At 37.4% G+C, this 19,139-nt stretch overlaps 1 protein-coding gene across 2 annotated transcripts in view; it reads left to right on the top strand.

Moving 5' to 3' along the window:
- The first annotated feature begins 846 nt into the window (after nucleotides 1–846).
- anos1b (anosmin 1b) overlaps nucleotides 847–19,139 on the top strand; it is a 79,650-nt gene continuing 61,357 nt past the window's right edge. Inside the window, exons 1-2 of one of the 2 annotated variants that reach the window (XM_079890226.1) lie at nucleotides 847–1,170; nucleotides 13,076–13,123. In XM_079890226.1, coding sequence (XP_079746352.1) covers nucleotides 982–1,170; nucleotides 13,076–13,123 — 237 coding nt within the window. In that variant the 5' untranslated portion in view covers nucleotides 847–981. The remainder of the gene's footprint in view (nucleotides 1,171–13,075; nucleotides 13,124–19,139) is intronic. The other variant, XM_079890227.1, reaches the window with a different exon arrangement.

The following is a 19,139-nucleotide window of genomic DNA, read 5'->3' as shown; positions in this document are numbered from 1 at the left end:
CAGCATTTAGCATAACATATACGTTTTATTTTAGTTTAACATAAAAGGGAGACTGAGGAAACTACAGAGATTAAAATAAAACAATGTGTTGTCTTTTATTAATTGTCAATAAAATAATCTCAATTTAACGTGATTCATGAAGCTCCCATAAACAACTGTGGGAAACACTTAAAGTCCCCCTGTGGTGAAAACCAAGCTTTTAATGTTGTTTATACGCCTATGTGGTGTTTTTAATATGCTTTCAGAAAAACCATGTGTAAATTCATAAGTCGACAGCATTGCTGAGTATTTCCTCCTTAAAACTGCAGTGAACCAAAGACCAAAAGAACCAAAGTCTCAAAAACACGCTTTGAAATCGCTGGTGTTTCTGACGTCACAAACTACCTTGTGACCAAGGAAGCAATAGGCTTTATGCCCAGCTCCACTACTTCCTGAACTTCAGCCAGCTCCTTTGTTTCCTGTCTGCCATTATTGGACAAACTGATTAATCCAGGTGTGTCTGACCTCAGTAACAATAATCAGACACACCTGGATTAATCAGTTTGTCCAATAATGGCAGACAGGAAACAAAGGAGCTGGCTGAAGTTCAGGAAGTAGTGGAGCTGGGCATAAAGCCTATTACGTGATCAAATTAAAGGTCATTTATTCTGGCATTGTTTACATGTTATTATGACTATTTTATTTGTCGTATCTGTGGTTGTTTTGTGCAAAAGAGATTGAACGTCTCTCACTAACCATAAAGCGCCGGAATTTTACAGACACTTTATGTTTTTACCCTTAACGGTTTAAATTCGTTCATAGACCTAAATACAAAATGACAGACTACAGATGCGTTGAGTTCGGATGACAGATTTTGCGCGAGAGGGAGTGTCAGAGCGCGCGCACCTCTCCAACACACACACACATAGCAGTCAACACGAGCCTCACGCGCATCCAGTAGCCTACACTCAACCGCACAACGATCCACACACATTTGCGCGAATGTCCTCTGTGAATATGCTGTTTATGAGGAAGGTCTGCTGCTTTCTGCTCTGTTGTGTCTTTGAGGCGAGCGTTGCGCGCAGGGCTGAAGAAGCGGACACTCTGGAGAAGATCGAGAGCGCGCGTTGCGTCTCGCGCTGCCTCACGCTTCACATCACGCAGATCACCGCGTCATTCAAACACCTGCAGGTAAGCGAGGACGACTGGCAATATTTCTCTAGTTTGAAAGTACATCTTTGTATAACCTTCAAGAAAAATCTTTGTTGACACGTATATTGTCACAATAGGAACTTGCTGGTTCTTGACCATAAAGAAATACATAAATACTACTAAATGTTAAAAGTCCATCTTCCCACAAACAACATACATGAAAGTGCAAACACGTAAAAGGTAGCATACAAAATATCAAATAATTGGTTTAGTCAACAGAAATTGTATGCCAGTGTAATTTTGTGTGTGTGTGTGTGTGTGTGTGTGTGTGTGTGTGTGTGTGTGTGTGTGTCCGCTTTACAAATGCTGTTGAAAAATAGATGAAGATATTGGAATGATGATATTAGGTAATATTAATACTGTTTTAAACGAAGTGTTTGAATAACTAGGTGCTTGAAACCAACATAGATAACTTCTCCATAAATATCAATTTATAGAATTGGTATTTTGATTCAAAAACGTCCCCAAACATGTGACAACTAGCCCCAGTCTGCTTTCAGATGCCGAGCTGGGATCTTTTCTGAGCATATGCACTTGGTTTAGTGGATGGGAAACACATTGCTTCGTGTGTGTGTGTGTGTGTGTGTGTGTGTGTGAATGAAGTGTTTAATGGCTGTTTTCACCTGTTTTCTCCATGAGGTTATTCCCTAACTGACTGGAGATCAGCTTTAGTGCAGTTGTAGTTAATTATGTGGTATTTCGAGCGAGAATCCTGAAAGCATATGTTCTGACAGGCCACCATGCAGCATGACTCTCCTCTCCGTCTTTCTCTTCTGTTTGCTGTGCATCTCTTTAACTGAAATCAGCTTATGTTTGTGGCAACTCAGTGAACCGATTGTCTCAACCCAACCATAATTAAATCATAATTAGAGGCATTTTATGAAAAACTATCCACTTTAGTAGTTCCAGACATTAAACTTTGTCTCTGATCTACTTCTAATGTAATTTTCTCCTCCAGTTCCTTTCTGTAAATCTTGATTTGACTTGTAAATCTATGATTTCATCATAAAATTGCATCTGGATACCAGAGACCCCTTTTGTCGCATACTTTTCGCATTTGCATGTTGGGTGTAAACAGCTATATTACTTTAGAATGAATTACTAATTACTTTATTTTTAGGATCAGTTGAGACTTTTTCTAGATGCGGATTTAAACATGCAATGTTAAAAGGGCAGAGAGTGTTATTGATAGTTGGAGCATAATATTTCATAAATGAACACGCAAGGGGAGGGAGATTTGTAGAACATGTGTGAGTTCTGTGGTGCAGATGCCATGATGTACAGTCCTAAAGTCCCCCTGTAGTCAATAATGTATCCCTTAAAACTCCATCACCAAAATGACATATTTAAATGTTTTCCTGTGGGGGGAAAAAAAATCCCCATGCCTTAAAATATCTTGAGTGTAACTCGACACCCTTGCCTCATTTAGTATCTATGAATATGCAAATGAGCCCCGCCTCCACTCACTCACTCACTCAGAGATCCACTGGTTGACGATCACACGTTGATCTGATTGGTTACAAGGTAGTTTGTGATGTCAGAAACACCAGCGATTTCAAAGTGTGTTTTTGAGACTGTCTTTGGGTCACTGCAGTTTTAAGGAGAAAATACTCAGCAATTATGAATTTACACATGGTTTGTCTTAAAGCACATTAAAAACACCACATAGACACATAAACTACATTAAAAACTTGATTTCCACCACAGGGGGACTTTAACCATCGATGCCAATGAAGAACCTTAATTTTTAAGAGTGTATAAAGAGTGGAATGGAAAGGCTCCATGGATGTTAAAAATTCTTCAGGGAACCATAGATGCCAATAAAGGACCTTTATTTTAGAGGTCTGCTCATTACCCACAATGCAACATGTTTTAGAACGAGACCACTGACACTCATATATGATGGCGTGTTGGATCACAGTTGCCTGTTTACTGTGGGAATTCTGGGAGATAACACAAGGACCTGCCTTGTAAAGGACTCGCTAACACATTCTTCTGAGAACTTTGGTAGGAAAGCTTCTGAAAAAGCATAACGGCCTCATAAATTACTCTTACAATTGCTGTAATTAAATAAGGATGAGATTACTCACTGCAGACTACAATTCTTCTCAGAGTTTCCTCATGCTAACACAGAATTCCAGCCATAATTTCTGTTTGTGAGACGGGACATTGTGCAGGTTTCATGTTACTTCTCAGAGCACAGCTGGGGTTTTTGAAGAAGGTTTCCTCACATTCTTCCTCAGCCCTTTAAAAGTCAAAAAACCAAATCCAGCTCAGCTTCTTTACACGCACCAGTAAAGGAATGTTTGATAAGTCATCATCTCTCTCTCTCTCTCCCTCCCTCATCTTTGTGGCTGCAGGTGGACAATTTACGACGTCTCGAGACAATGGTGTTTGTTGTGTTAATGCTGCGCATATCCAGTGTCAGCACTAATTGTTGTACTGTGGTAAAAATGTAAGTTATCGCACATGACAGGTGTAGAGTGACGGAGATCAAATAAATGCAGGCAGAGTTTTCACTGAGGTAGAATTACACTCCTCCTTTGTTCTTCTTACCTTAAAGAGGTGTTCACACGGTTGCCCAGTCCAAAGGCGGAGGGTTTGGCTGATTAGCATGGGTCATTACTACACCGTTCTGGAGAAACTGCATGTAGAACTTCAGTAGTCAAGTCACCTTTTCATATACATTTTTGTAATAGTACTAATAAACTGAATGTGTTTTAAAAACACAATAACCAAGTTTATATAATGTATAATCCAAAAATCCAGTTTGTTTCAATCTCATACATTTTATCTAATGAATATTGCTTGTTCTAAAGCTTGTTCTATTTTAACCATGCCTTAGTGAAAATCAGATGTACTAAAATGTATTTAAAATGCATTTATTAGAATACTACAAATACATTTACATATTTATGTACTTAATGTAAATGCCCTGCAATACTGTTGGTAACTGATATACTTAAAGTCTGCTAAATTTGAACAAGTAATTTTGTGCTTAATGCACTTTAGTTATCGGGAAATAGTGTTGATGTCCAACTAAAGATATACTTCAGTATATTTGATTGTGCTAAAGTGGAAATGCAAGTAGGCACACTTTAAATATCTTGCATTTAAAGACTGATATTATACAGAGATCATACTATCCTTACTAATAGTGATATTAAAACACATTTTTGGCTTAATGTTAAGAAATGTGCATTGTGCAATAAAGAAGTACTCCACATACAGTTTAATTATTATATTTATATCAGTAAGTCTCAGACAATATGTCAGTAAATATGTTAATGAGTTTGTATTATACTTAAATGTATTTTAAATACATTTTGGTATAGGTTTTTTTCACTAAATAAATAATTGTTTTCAGACTTCTAATCAATTTTAATACATTTTTAAAAAATGATTATTTCAATAAAATCAAATATGCAAGAGTAAATAAAGCATTCCATGATTTTGAGTGTATACATTTGATTTATGCTTGACTGACAAATATGCATCACATTTCTTTTTTTTTTATTTTACTATTTATTAGTTTATCTATTTATGGAAATTTGATATGCAACTCAAATACATAAATCTTAAATTTAGGCCTAAATATTGTTTTTAATGTGTGTTTTAGCATTGACGGTCATGTAGCTTTGTATTCTGATTATTCTTTTTTTAAACTAAATATAAAGTAAATATTTCAGTATAGCAGATGCTTCATCAGTGACCGATTTATTTGAGGAGGCTCTTAAAAACATGAAATGCACTTTGTGAATTGGCAGAATAGTTTTAGTGAAGGGCTTGGGACTTCGCATTCCTGTCAGGACATTGTTTTCCTGTGGCTCCAAAGTAATTAGATGCATGGCATTTATGGCTCAGGTGATTGGCTTTTTATAACTGAGTTGCCATGAGCTAAGATGGCATCATGCAGGCCTCGAACGCTCATTAAAAATAAATCACTATGTGCTTGCTCAACTATCTGTCTGATATGTCACGAGGAATGTACCTGATGTGCTATCTGTAGATCTTCTCAATCTACCACAGTGAATGTAGGACCCGATCTCTGTGAAAGCGCTTACATTTACATTTGAAACTTTATTTGTCTGAATCTTTTCATTTATTTAAAAAAAATAATTTCATATTGAATTTTATTCAAAATAATTATTTGTGGGTCATAAATGTCAAGGCGACTGTTCTGAGATCTTCATATCTCATTAAAACAGGTTTTTTTTTTTTTTTCTTAAAGTGTGTTTTAAAACAGTATTTTAAGAAATAATATTTTAAAACATTAATAATAAAACAAAATTGTCCAACAAAGCCTAGTATGTGGTAAAAGCAAATCAAATAAAAAAAAAAAACATCAAATAATAGGAGCTTTTTATGACACACAAGGTTAGCTTAAGTTACATCTTATGTGGTATACCCCCCCCCCCCCCCCCCCCACACACACACACACACACACACTCAATGATATTTGTGTAAAAAATGTGTAAAATGAATAATGATTAAGAATTTTAATGCTCAGTCTACCCCATATTGGCCTTTACACATACCTACACATCTTTTGTTGAAAGACTGATTGAAAAACCAAAGCCCTCCTTCTTCCAGCTTGATCCGTAACCAGCAAAACCCCTTAAAAGTTACTCGTCTTCTATTAATAACTAACATGATTGACAGATCTCTGATTGCTGCTATTTCTCTGGTATTCAAGAAAACATGTCTTGGCAATACAGTTTTGAGTAACTTTCGCTCCATATCAAACCTACATTATATACAGCTAAGTTAGTAGAAAAGGTAGTCTTCACTCAGTAAATCGCACTTGGGAAAAAATAACCTGTATGAACCTTTTCAATCAGGTATCCACCCCTCTGTAATACAGGGACGGTCCTCTTCCAGGTAGTTAGCGACCTCGTCCTTTCATCTGACTCAGTCTCTTCATACTCTCAGTCCAGACCAGTCTTCTGTCCTCCTCACTCGCTGATCTGCTGTTGAGTTACCAGTGCTGACCGTCAGTGGCTAACACATCTCTCAGCAAACACACATCTCTATCTATGAAGACGAAAAAGTGTCCAGGGTGCTCAGGGAGTTCAGTCAGATGTTAGAAGGTGCTCTTTGGGGTCGGGAATTCAAATTAATGTGGAAAAGAGAAAATCCAAGGCACTCTTCTTCAAAATTATTTAAAAAGCCTTTATTTTACTGGCTATTTCATAATAGAAAAATTAAAAGACATAGGGAGAAGCAACCCACGTGTAGCGGCGCAAACAGCCTTCTTCCAAGAGGCTTTTTAAATAATTTTGAAGAAGAGTGCCTCTCTTTTCCACTAATCTCTATCTGTTGCTGTTTCACAAGGTGTACCTCAAGGGTCGGTTCTCGGACCTCTTCTTTTTCTAATCGATATGCTTCTGTGTGGTTAGATCATTCAATGTCATGAGGCCTTTTCACACCAAGACCAATATTCAGTGAGAAAATGTGGTGAGATAAATATTTTAATTTAGATTATATTTAATTTTGATGCGTTTATTCAGACCAACACTAACATTCTTTCAGAGAGGTGTGCTAATCTCTTTTCCATTGCACTGCCAATAAAGCTGGCCAGCCAGTAAAGGCCTGTTTCGCGCGCGATATTCGCCGACGTTTAATGCCTCGTGACTAAACAAAGGGCGCCAATGTGAGTGTGCACACCGGCGCGAAAAACGGCACGCGTAAAAGCGTCATTTTTTTTAAAACGCCTCGGGTTCGTTTTTTTGGTTTGACACACCGCGTCAAAACTATCCGACCAATGAGATTGGCGCTTTTGTTCACGTGTCTGGAGCTTCTGAAGTTACAGTAAAACACAACTTGGGGGCGCTCAAACACAAAACGGTCTTGCCGAGCACACATACGTAACGGCGAAGAAGATATACACCAAGTAGCGTCTACACTGCCGAGAAGAAATAAGACGAGGAAGATGCAAGGCAAGATGAGTGTAGAGCTGCTGGTCTCGTTGGTGTCGGAACATAAAGAACTATATGACAAACGCGACAGCGACTACAAAAATCTTGATAAAAGAGAACTGTTATGGAATGGTTTCTGTTTTACATTAAGCGCCATCTTCATCAGGGAATGAATTTGCATGTTCACTCGGCTCATCGTCAGCGAAAATCGCTTGGGTGTGAACACAAAAAACGCGTTGAAAAACGCTGGCGAATAACGCGCGCCGATATTCGTCCCGGTGTGTAGGGCCCTTAAGATTCACACATTTGGTCACATGCTTAGAGCTGCTGCGGTTACACACTGTACAGTACAACTACGACTCGGTGGCGTTCACAGTCAGATGTTTTAAGCTAAGCTACAGAGAATAACAGAAGAAGAATCCAGAACCGGCTGTCTTGTCTCTCTAATCTTGTACTTGTTGTTGTGTGATAAACACAGTAAAGAATACATACTTTCTTCTCTGTGAAACAGAAACAGAAAGTTGGGCAGCATTGCTTTGTGTACCATAGTCAAGTCAAGTCAAGTCACCTTTATTTATACAGCGCTTTTCACAATACAGATTGTTTCAAAGCAGCTTCACAGTGATAACAGGAAAATAATACAACAAAGTTTGTTTCTAGAAGAAAATTGTCATCGTCCACCTGAAGTAAGGCAGATCAATAATATTTTGAATATTAAATCTCCCCAACTAAGCAAGCCAAAAGCCAAGGCAACAGTGGCAAAATAGTTTTTTCTGCTTTTCCATAAGCGCCATCTTCTGTCAGAGAGTGAATTTACATGTGCCTGTCAGCCATGTTTTACGCATGGGTCTGAACAGAAATTCGGACCACATTTTTATACCGAACATTCATCTTGGTGTGAACAGGTCTTTCGTTTTCATAGTTATGCTGATGCCAGAAAAATCTACATACTTCACAGTCTAAAGTTTTGTTCTCCTGCTGTAATTACTGCTTGCCTCCGAGATCTTAAAATGTGGATGGCAGCGTACTCTTTAAAACTGAATACTGACTGAAATTTGGTCCAAAATATTTGGTCCTTGCCGTTGGCATCGTTGGTGTACTGGTTAGACCTATAGCCTATATCATCCAGCTTGCTAAATCTTGTTTTTTCCCACCTCTGTAATATTACCCATTTAAGTTCTTCAATACAGTCTAGAGTTGTTGAACCAGTAATTAATGGTTTCATAACTTCTGACTTAGATTACTGTAAATCGCTGTAGTTCAAAACTCTTCTGCTTCAAGTGAATTGCTTCAAAATTTTGATGAGTCCATCTAGATCTTTAAAGTAAAATCCAGCTTTTAACCATGTGTAAATTCATAAGTCGACAGCATTGCTGAGTGTTTTCTCCTTAAAACTGCAGTGAACCAAAGAAACACGCTTTGAAATCGCTGGTGTTTCCAATCAATGTGTAACCAATCAAATCAACGTGCCATTGGGCTTTAACATATCTCTGAGCTGCTGTGAGTGAGTGGAGGCGGGGCTCATTTCCATATTCATAGAACTAAATGAAGCAAGGGTGTAGTTACATTCATGCCTTTCCAATCTGATATGTGATGGGAAAAGGGAGTTCGGCAAAAGGCGGATTCGAACTCGCGTCAAAAGTATCTGTGGCTTACACATTAGAGACGTTTGTTGTAGTTTTGTCCAGCCCAACCAGGCATTGGTGGGCAGAGTCAGAGTAAATAGCTTCTACCAACAAGGCATGCTATTTGCACTTGGTGTAAATAGACACTCCGTTTTTGGCATAATAGATAATAGTGATATTATTAATAGTGATACTTACCAAGCAATGCATGACTATTATTATCTCACATGTTTATTATTATTCTTCCTCTTTCATACTAATTTTGGCATCTAACATGTCATACACCCATGAATTAGGTAATCGTCCAGTTTATTGAGGACATTTTTTAAGGCATGTGAAAAATTGGGTGAAATATCCCATAGACTTAACATGGAGAAGGAATTAGTGAGATGATATCTCTGCATTAGAACGTCACAGAAACTTGTGACAAAAAAGGTGACAAAACCTTATTCATCCTCTATACGAACCTATTTATTAATTACTCAGATAACTCTCTTGTGTAAATGTTCAGGTTGCACTAAACAAATGTCTCCATACTCTTTAAATGTGTACATTGTGTTTCTCATTTGTGTTGTTGTATGGCTTTACTAAAATAACTAATTTCAATTATTATGTGCATAGTGATGTGTTACGGTCAAAACCACAAGAGCTTCTGGTAATTTGTGTTAAAATATAAAGGCTGGTTAGTCACAGACACTATAAAAATCCAGCAGAACAACTTTATTGAAATGCTGTTTACAGGAAGAGACCACACCACAGAGAGCTGTGCTAATCTGTTTCTCTTTAGCTCTTCATTTGAAACAATACTGAAAAGGGAGGCTTTTAAAAAACGGGCAAGCATTGGTGAGGCTATAAATGCGGTTCAGGGAAATGTCGTCAGGTTGGTAGACACACTCTCTCACAATAGGGCATGTGGTGAAGACTGAGGTCCGAGCAAACATCACGTGATTACGAGACACTGAACAATGTTAAGCTTTGTAGAAATAAGAAATGGGTTTATGGCATGGAACATATAGTTATTTTCTGCAGCACTAAAATGAAAGCAATGTGGCATAATTCTCTGGTGGCTTTGATGGTGGTCTGTGGTGGGATCATGAAAGAAAGGTATGACAACTCATATGAGCTGAACGACAATTTAAAACTGTCCAAGAATGACAGGAATGAATGAGAGGAAGTTACAATGCCAATGACTGATTAAAAAGAAAAAAGAAAAAGCTGAAATACTTTTATGTTGTGGTTGATTTTAATATGGTTTGTATTTTGTCTAAAGTATCTTGTTTCGGAAATATGCACAAATTGCTGTCCCTTTACTTAGATATATTTATTAAACTATCACCTAACATTAGAGTAACACTGAATGAAAAGTAGCCTGCCCCACACAAGTCCTGGTGTGAATATTAGACCCCATAGCAGAATGGATTAGACTATGCTCATTGATGTTGTCTTGATGATATTTTTTATTTGCAATGAAGGGATTGATTGCCCTACAAAAATGTTGTCTGTTTTTAAAAATGTTCACGGATATTTAAAAAAAATAGGGATAGCTCACCCAAAAATTAAAATTACCCCATGAATTACTCACCTTAAAGCCATCCTTGGTGTATATGACTTTCTTCTTTCAGAAAAACACAATCAGAGTTATATTAAAAAATGTCCTGTCTGTCACCATTATGTTCAGTTTAGTTTTGATTTCATGGACTTTCAGTTTGTTGTCAAGTCAAGTCACATTTATTTATATAGCGCTTTTTACAATACAGAGTGTTTCAAAGCAGCTTTACAGAGATAACAGGAAAATAATGCAACAAAGTTTATTTCCAGAAGAAAATAGTGTCACAGTCCAGCTTAAGTAAGTTCAGTGATGGTTCATTTCTGTTGTAAAAAAGTTATTAATTTAGTTCATTTCCAGTCCAGCTCAGTTCAGTTCTCATATAATGGTGTCAATGCAGGCAGATCAATGTTATTGTTGAATATTAAATTTAATGTCCCCAACTAAGCAAGCATTCTTCAAATTTCTTTTGTGTTCTGACAGAAGAAAGTCATATGAGACATGAAGATGAGATGTACAAGACATAAATGATGACTTAAGTTATTACTGACCTGATTTCAGCTGATGGGTTAACTCGAGTGCACTTCAAGTATACGTCGGTTAGATGGTACGTGGATGTTAGTTTTGGCTAGACTTCAGAAGACACCGAGAGACCTTTGAGCTGAGCTTTAGCTCTGTCATATATTTATCCTCAACCGTCCAAGCAAACACATCACAGTTCATGACCCCCACTTGTGTTCATTTAATATACATTAACTGTTTTCCCACAGTGATATATAGCAGCCTACATAACGTCTTTGGATAAATGGTCGAGATTCAATCTAAATCTCTCATTAAGGGACTAAATCTCTGTTCTCTGGTAAGTGGGCAGAACTTGTCCTCAAGCCCCAAAGACGAAGGATTTAACTTCAATTTTATCTTCTTGTTTTCAGTGTTTAAAGAAAGAAACCATTATAAAACAAACCTAAGAGGATTTATTGGTTTTCTCTTCATGAGAGTTTGTGAAACAAACCTGTAAGTGTTATGGGTTTAGTTGGTTTAGTTTGAAGGTGTGGAGTGAGAGCTTTAGTCTGGGAAGCTCATCAAGAAGGATTTAGCCTTGATGTGATCTCCTGAGATGATGTTACGCTCCAGCATTCCTTTGGAGATCACTTCTGGAGACTTCATGACACACAATGGGCTCTCTCTGTCCCTAAAGTCCTAATTAAACCCTCACAAAAGCCTTGTGGGACCTCAGAGGAGGCGTGACTCACGTTTGTGAGGATAAATATTGGTTTCCCAGAGGGAGGATTGCTGTGGCGTTCGCCTGCACGCTGATCACTCGTGTGTGTGTGTGTTTGCATTTGCCATCATTTCAGAGCAGCATTCAGATCGCATTTTACATGAGGTTACAGAGGAGTCTTTATGTTTGTGGTGTCGGCTGTCCCATCATTCACGAAGACTCTATGACAAAACACAGTCTAAACACAGACACTTCTGGACCGTCATTCATTAGCTATGGTTAACTCCTCACCCGCACTTTTCCAAAGCAAGGGTTGGTTAGGTGTTGACGTCCGCTTGAGGCTGTGGTTATGGTGTGTTCGGTGTGATTCATTCTTGCCCGTGTCGTCCCACGCTGGAAGGAGTCCTGACCTCAGGCTTCAAATGCCACCGAAAGCCCACAGTAAATATAAATTGGAAATTTACCTATTTAGTAATAGACAGGAGTCTGGTCATCTCGTGTTAAACTGTTAAAACTGTCTTAAAAACATGCATGACTAGTAATGATGCCAAAATTGTATCTAACGCAACTCAATATAGGCATTCATTGACCGATGAGAATTAAAAGCAACGTGTTCAGTTTGTCTTTTATGGTCTAAGATTATTTGATGTTTATTTGACCGAACCTGTCTTCACATTTCTTCCTGGTTGTATCGGTTTATTTTTGCGTCTAGTTTAGTTCTCTTTATCGTGAATGTATTTCTAGCCCTGGGATTTAGCCGTCTTTTGTCTGCTCTTCATTTACTTCACTGGTCAATCTGTTGTGTTTTACAGTTCTCTGGGATTACCTTCTTTTAGTGATGAGAGAAATTAAGCTTTTTTAAAACTTTGAATCAATTGCTTTGCAAAATGAATCACTGTATCGAAGCTCACTAACACTACTTCAATGCAACAAAACAGGCCAAACATTAATAAAACACCTTTTACAAACCAATTGCAAATGTTTTATTGAAACAGTAATCTATTAAACCAATAACTAATCATCTAATATCATTGTTTTGTTTGTTTTGACTGTTTTACAACTCTTCATCATACAAATGTGTCAATAAAAACTGATCTGAGATTAGGTAAAAAACATATAGACATTAGTTCATAGTTTCAACAGATTTCAGTAAATGAGTTTTCGTTGCATCTCAACTGGTGCGAAACATTTCACTAGTTTAGAAGTTCGATACGCACTTCGAACCACTGCTTCGAAACAAATGATTCGCAAAGATTTCAAAGCTTTCGAAAGCACCCGTCTCCTGTACATTGTCTTATTTATTTATTTTAATAAATGTTATGCTGCGATTAGATCCTCAACTCTTGACACACTTGTGCTTTCAGAAAACGTATTTGCTGAATTCCTGCTTGATGTCAGACTGACCACTTCCAAACATAACCTCAAAACACATCTTATAAACCCTGTCTGCCAGAGCTTTCTCTAGTGTGGCAGATGAAAATATAATTCACACTCTTATTTTATACTATTCATTCTTGATGAAGCAGTTGTGTTGTCATTGCATCACGTGTGTGTGTTTCTTGGTCTCTTTCAGAATGAGCTTGTGTTGGGTTGGTGCGAGAACCACAGAAGATGTTCACAGGTAAGATGTTTTCAGATGAGCTTGACATTATTCATTAAGCGTACAGCTTCTCAAACTGCCTCAGCGCTGCTAAATAAAACTCTGCTCAAATCTAATTTCCTTTAGTATAGGAAATGGCCAAAGGTTAATGCCTTTATACAAACCACATGCCCTGTACGTTCACTAAACCTCACTCATGTCTAATGGCTTCTGGAAACCAGCGTAAACAGCACTGAGAGCCGCTGTTATATCCTGAGCCAGTTTACAGTTATTACCCTGTTACAGCTCTTTCCCTCCACCAGATTACTGTCATTTTGGGATGCAGTACATTATTAGATAAATATTTACATTTTAATATTTGGTGTTCCTTACACTTCCATTTTCTGAACATAAAATGTAATATTGTATTGAGCCTAGGTCATGTGTGCATATTGTTCCAAAGGGGGAAAAAGAAAAAATTCAGAATCTTTCATCAAAATGTAATAACTCTTTTCAGCAAATTTTAATTAGTCAACTTAATTTTGAATTATTTCCTCCCCCTACGACCATATAGTGATCACTGATGACCAGTTCCAGGATAAAATCAGTCACATTACAGAAGTAAAATGGGTTGTGAACATGTTTTTCTTTTTTTATTATTGGTTTGCCCCCAAGGAAATTATTATTATTATAAGGATATGATGGGGTAATAATCATTTACAGCATTTATCAAAAGAGTTCCTTGGATTCGGAAATATTCAGACTCGGCTTATTGTAAAATCGTGCCTCTACCAACACTTTTGCAAAACTCCAAAAACACACATACATACAACTAATTTTTTCAATTTAATTTCCTTTCACACTATTTGATTTTCATTTTGGATTTAATTTCCGAACTGCCACGATACGTACAACCACCAATGTAATAAACCGTTACTTCAGATAAAACTGAATGCGGCACTCACTGAAAATGTGATATAATGTTGCAAAATTGTTGTCACTGACGTGTTTTTCCAATGAGCCTGAGTTGGAAATAGTAGCAATGTTAACATAGACTCAGACATTGCCTACCTTTTTAACATTTTAAAATGATTTTGCATCCCGAGGTTTTAAATGGGCTTTAAATGGCACAGTTTCACTCAAACAGTGCCAGTTGTGCTTCCTTATAGCTCTCAAACGCAGAGGAACTGAGACTCAAGCGGACCATGAAGACTGCCAGAGTTTTCAGAATGGTGATACGTGACTGTAATTGCCCTCCGATAAGCCCGTAAACATGGTTAGCTCATTAATGGTAATTGCCTAAACCCAGACATCTCTGGCTGCCGTCCGCCAGTCATCAAGAGCCGCTCACCCCGAGGCCCTGAGCTTTAAAATCCCTCAATGAGAAAGAGCAAAATCATTCCTCGTGAAAGCCGTATTTCTCACACCAAGCGTTCAAGCCGTCCTAATTGCTTTCAGATGGAAGTAATCCACCGTCAGCCTTTCCAATAACAGGTAAAGTAAATGTTGTGTTTCTTATGAAAATAAGCTGTTTCACATCCTCCCCGGCTGAGCTGTGTGTCTGAAATTAGCTGCTGTTTATTCGTTTAAAGCCCAGGCCAGGAAGACGCTGCTTTTTTCTTTTTCTTGTTATGTTTTGTTTGGTTGTGAAGGACTTTCTACGTCTTAATTTTTTGTTTGTATATTTTTTGAGTGCATGATCAGTTGATCTGTTAAACCGAATCTCCCCTCCTATCCCTTACAAACAATACGTCTTCTTCAAGTGTGGAGCTGTTAGTATACTTCTTTTAAACAAACAAATGTACACATTCAGTCTAATTTTCATTTATAGTGCTTAGATATACTTAACAAAAGTATACTTAATTAACTGACAGTTGTATAATAGTATATTATATAATAGTATTATACAAGTCTAAGAATATTTGGGCCACTGTAAAAAGTGATCAGTTGATAACTTAAAAAAGTGAGGAAACTCGTCGCCTTGTAATTGAAAAAATTAAGTTACGTGGAATTGTCAAGTTCACAAAACGTATTTTTTTCAATTAGTATGTGAAGTTTATTAATTAATCATTTTAAGGCAACGGGTTTAATCACTTTTTTTAAGTTAAGCCAACTAAACACTTACAGTGTACTTGTACTTAATAAAAACGGTATAATGTAGTAAATATGTATATACACACATTACTGTTACACTTAAAATACACTTTTTATAAACTAAAAAGTGGACCAATTTAGTCCCAAGAAGTATTGAAATTTAATTTAGCATTCATTTTACTACACAAAGTATACTTGGAAGATATATTTAAACTTTACTCAAGGCAAGACATTACAGGCTTTTGGGCTATTTTAATCCTATAATATTCCTTCTTTCAGACTAGGAGAAAGAAAATATCCAAAGTATTATACACGAGTGTTTATTTTATACGTTTTTCTATTTTGCATCTGTAGATTTCAGTTATAAAATGAGTTTTTTCTCTCTTACATACAGCAAACGTTCCACTTTTACTCCTATCTATATTCTAAAGGCATTTACTGAGGGCTTTGTTCATATATCATATAATATTTTATTCCTAAAACATGGTGATTTTTTTTTTTTCTTCTGAATGGTATTTTCTGATTTATAGAGCAATAAAAAGAGAAATTCAAAAATCTTCTCTCTAAAAAACTTTAAATCTAAAATGTCAGAAAAAATGAACCTGGCTTTGTCCAATGTTCAGATTTATGTCCTGGAAATGCATGCAAATGTGTGTATTTGTAAATAGATAATGCCTCATTTGCATATTTAAACATACCATTACAGAAATCTTGTAATACTAAATGTCATGTCTTAATATACATTTGCATGTATGCATTTGGCAGACACTTTTATCCAAAGCGACTTACATTGCATTTTAAGGTAGACATTTACATTGTTATCAGTTCTTGCTTTCCCTGGGAATCGAACCCATGACCTTGGCGTTGCAAGCTCTGCTGTTTGAGCTCCAGCCTACAGCAAATCACTATACTGTGATTAACTGGCTGGGGAAGTATGGTGATATCTGTTAGTTAAAATGTTTACCCTGTTCTCCTGGGGTGTCTTGCCTTTACAGTTGTTTTCAACTGCTTACACACATTTTCAAAACTTTACACACAAATCCAAGAATTGTACTTGAAAAAAACGCCTCACATCTCTTGCTAAATGAAGCACTGCATTCAAAATATCACAAACACATCTCAAAAGCAAACATTTGTCTTACGTTGCAAGCACCTTTGCCATAATATTATATTTTTTTATATATCATATACACACACATTCATTCAAAACCTAAAGCTCTTCTTTCATGAGCTCCTATGTACATTTCTGTACAAGATTTACAATAATTGGCAGAGAGATTCACAGTAAACATGAAAGCAAGACTGAAACCAAGCTATTTATTTTATTACTGTAAGCATTTGTGTTTGTGAATACAGTATTACACAGTGCGAAAGACCTATAACTCGACCTTTGGCCTATTAGACCTATTAGACCTATTCTAAAGCCATGATTGGTTGGTGTTCAGTAAAGCAATGAGTGTTTGCACTCATGTGAGGAGTGTGTGTGAGTGTGTGTGTGAGGCTCTGATGAATTACTGTGGCATTTTAAAAGGGTTGTGTTTGAAAAAGGAAATCAATATACTTCCTGTTAGATTTTTGTGCGTTACATAGAGAATTGTGTTGCGGTTTGCAAAAAGTGTTTTATGAAATTGTCGGAAGAGTCGAAGGCCAAGAATTAGTGTAAGGTTTTGCAGATTTGGTGTGTGGTTCTGGTGTTTGAGTGTCAGGTTTCAGAAACTGTGTGACAAGTAAGCATTTTGTCTGTAAGCAGTCAAGCAACAAACTTGAAGGAAACGTGTGTGTTTGTAAGGGATATCCCTCAGTGCTGACCCAGCGTCTGAGCGGAGGCCAGTGTTAGGATCTTGATCCGGGCGTCTCCCGGGCGCTTGTCCAGTGTGATCCGTCAGGCCTGAGCTTGTGTGAACAGCAGCGCTGGCAGATGTTCACTGTGGCATTACTGCGCCTCTGGAGCAGGATTAACCAGAGCTTGACCCGACCCGACCCGGGCTCTGGACCCGGATCAGCGGGTGAACCGGACGCCTGAGGGTCATCGAGCAGCGCTGTGTGTGTGTGTGTGTGTGTGTGTGTGTGTGTGTGTGGCCAAGCCGAAGCCACGAGGCCAGTGACGGACACTGATGACCCCGCAGGTTCAAGTGTCGTATTGTCTGGAGAGCTCATTACATTTAACCGTTCCTTTAAGGCGAGACACTACAGGTGAATAACTAGGTATCACCATGAAACTTCCTCAGTTGATTACTTACACAAGTATATAAAAAGTTTTTGAAATTTGTATATTTAATTATGCAAATTAGGCATTATCTCATTAAATATGCACGATTTTGCATATATTTTCGGTAGATAGATCTGAACATATGATAAAGCCAGGTGCAAAATTCTTTTTTCATTTTGTTTACACACAATTCAGAGGGATTTCAGGATATATGCTTTCATTACCTGAATCTAAATATACTGTCCATAGCCTTAAAAAAAAAAAGATTTTCACCATATTTTTTGATTAAAATGTCAAATAAATCAGACCAGGAATGATTTATTAACATATCCCTCTGAAAATATCTTCAGAATACTGCTAAGTGTGTAACTGGAAAGTTTGGTGTACATAGGCTGAGATGTTTGTACTGGAGAATGACAAAAAACTCATTTTGAGAAAACGGCAGTTAAAGATTTAAATAGCTCTAAATCCCCCTTTGGACATTCACGATTGGTTACTGATAGAAAGGAAATGCCCATATTTGGGTTACATACAGTAGCGTTGTGCAGGAGACTCAGAGCTTTACAGCGATCCCGGTGAACAGACGGAGCTCGGCGTGTCGCGCTGGAATGATAACTTCCTGGAAAATTCAGGAGAAACTTACTGCCGCAAGTAAACAAAATGTAATAAAATAAACATCTTAATGTATGTTTTCAACGTTTTCTTTATAGCAGCTTGAAAGAACACATATTGAAGGAGTAAACTATTATATTGGAGATTTAAAACGAGTCTCATGTATCTGAAAGCAGGAATATTGTCCTTTGTTTCTCATAGTAAGTTAGTGCCTAGTCTTATCACGATGCCCAAGCCACAAAAGCCAAGCCAGGAACTAGTCCAATGTCCAATTAAAATTGCCCAACCTAAAATGCATATTTTACTGACACTGTTATGCATAATCACAGTATCATAATATCATAAAACCAGTCTGTTATCATAAATAAAAAGATCTTTACCTTAGGATTAACAAATGGTGAACACAATCTTTCTGTGGAGGTGGAAATCCTAAACTACTTAAAAAATGACAGTTTACAAGCTAAAATAAACATTGTAAAATATTCCTAATAAGTTAATTTACTAGCAACGATCCTCGGGCTGGATTCACAATAATCTTACGAAAGAAGTTAAGAAATGTCAGCACTCTTTGTTAGTTGTTTTAATAGTTATTATTTCAGAGCCTGTCTTAAGATAGCCTGTTGATTTCAGTTGTACTGCGTCATCTCTTTACTCTCTATAGAGCAGATGTGTTATGTGTGTGAGTGTGAGAGTGTGAACGCGTGTGGACTAAAGTGACCGTGGCTCATGGCTTTGGAGTTTGCATGTTCTCCGTGTGTCAGCGGGGATTTCCTCCGGGTTCTCCGGTTTCCCTCACAGTCCAAAGACATGCAGGTGAGGACTTGAGATGGCGAATCCTCGGAGGAGTGTGAGGGTTGTGTCAGGATGGGTATCCGACGTAGAACCTGTGCCAAATCAAATGTGTGTGTGTGTGTGTGAAGCGAACCCTGCACATGAGCGGAAATAACGCTAGGACTTCAGAGCACAGTCCTAGTCAACATATGTTACCTTTAAAATCCAGTTTTCCTGACGAAATGGAAGTTGTGTTTTCACAGTGAATGCACTGCAGATATATAGCTGGTGTTATACTGCAAGATGTGATTAACGTATTGTGTCACCGTCTGTGATTTTTTCCAGAAGCTTAAATGCATCAATTATGTAACA

This window comes from Squalius cephalus (genome assembly GCF_949319135.1).
Source record: "Squalius cephalus genome assembly, chromosome: 13".
Classification (NCBI taxonomy): Eukaryota; Metazoa; Chordata; class Actinopteri; order Cypriniformes; family Leuciscidae; genus Squalius; species Squalius cephalus.
Note: the sequence above shows the minus strand (reverse complement) of the source record. Positions and strands in the feature narration are given on the sequence as shown.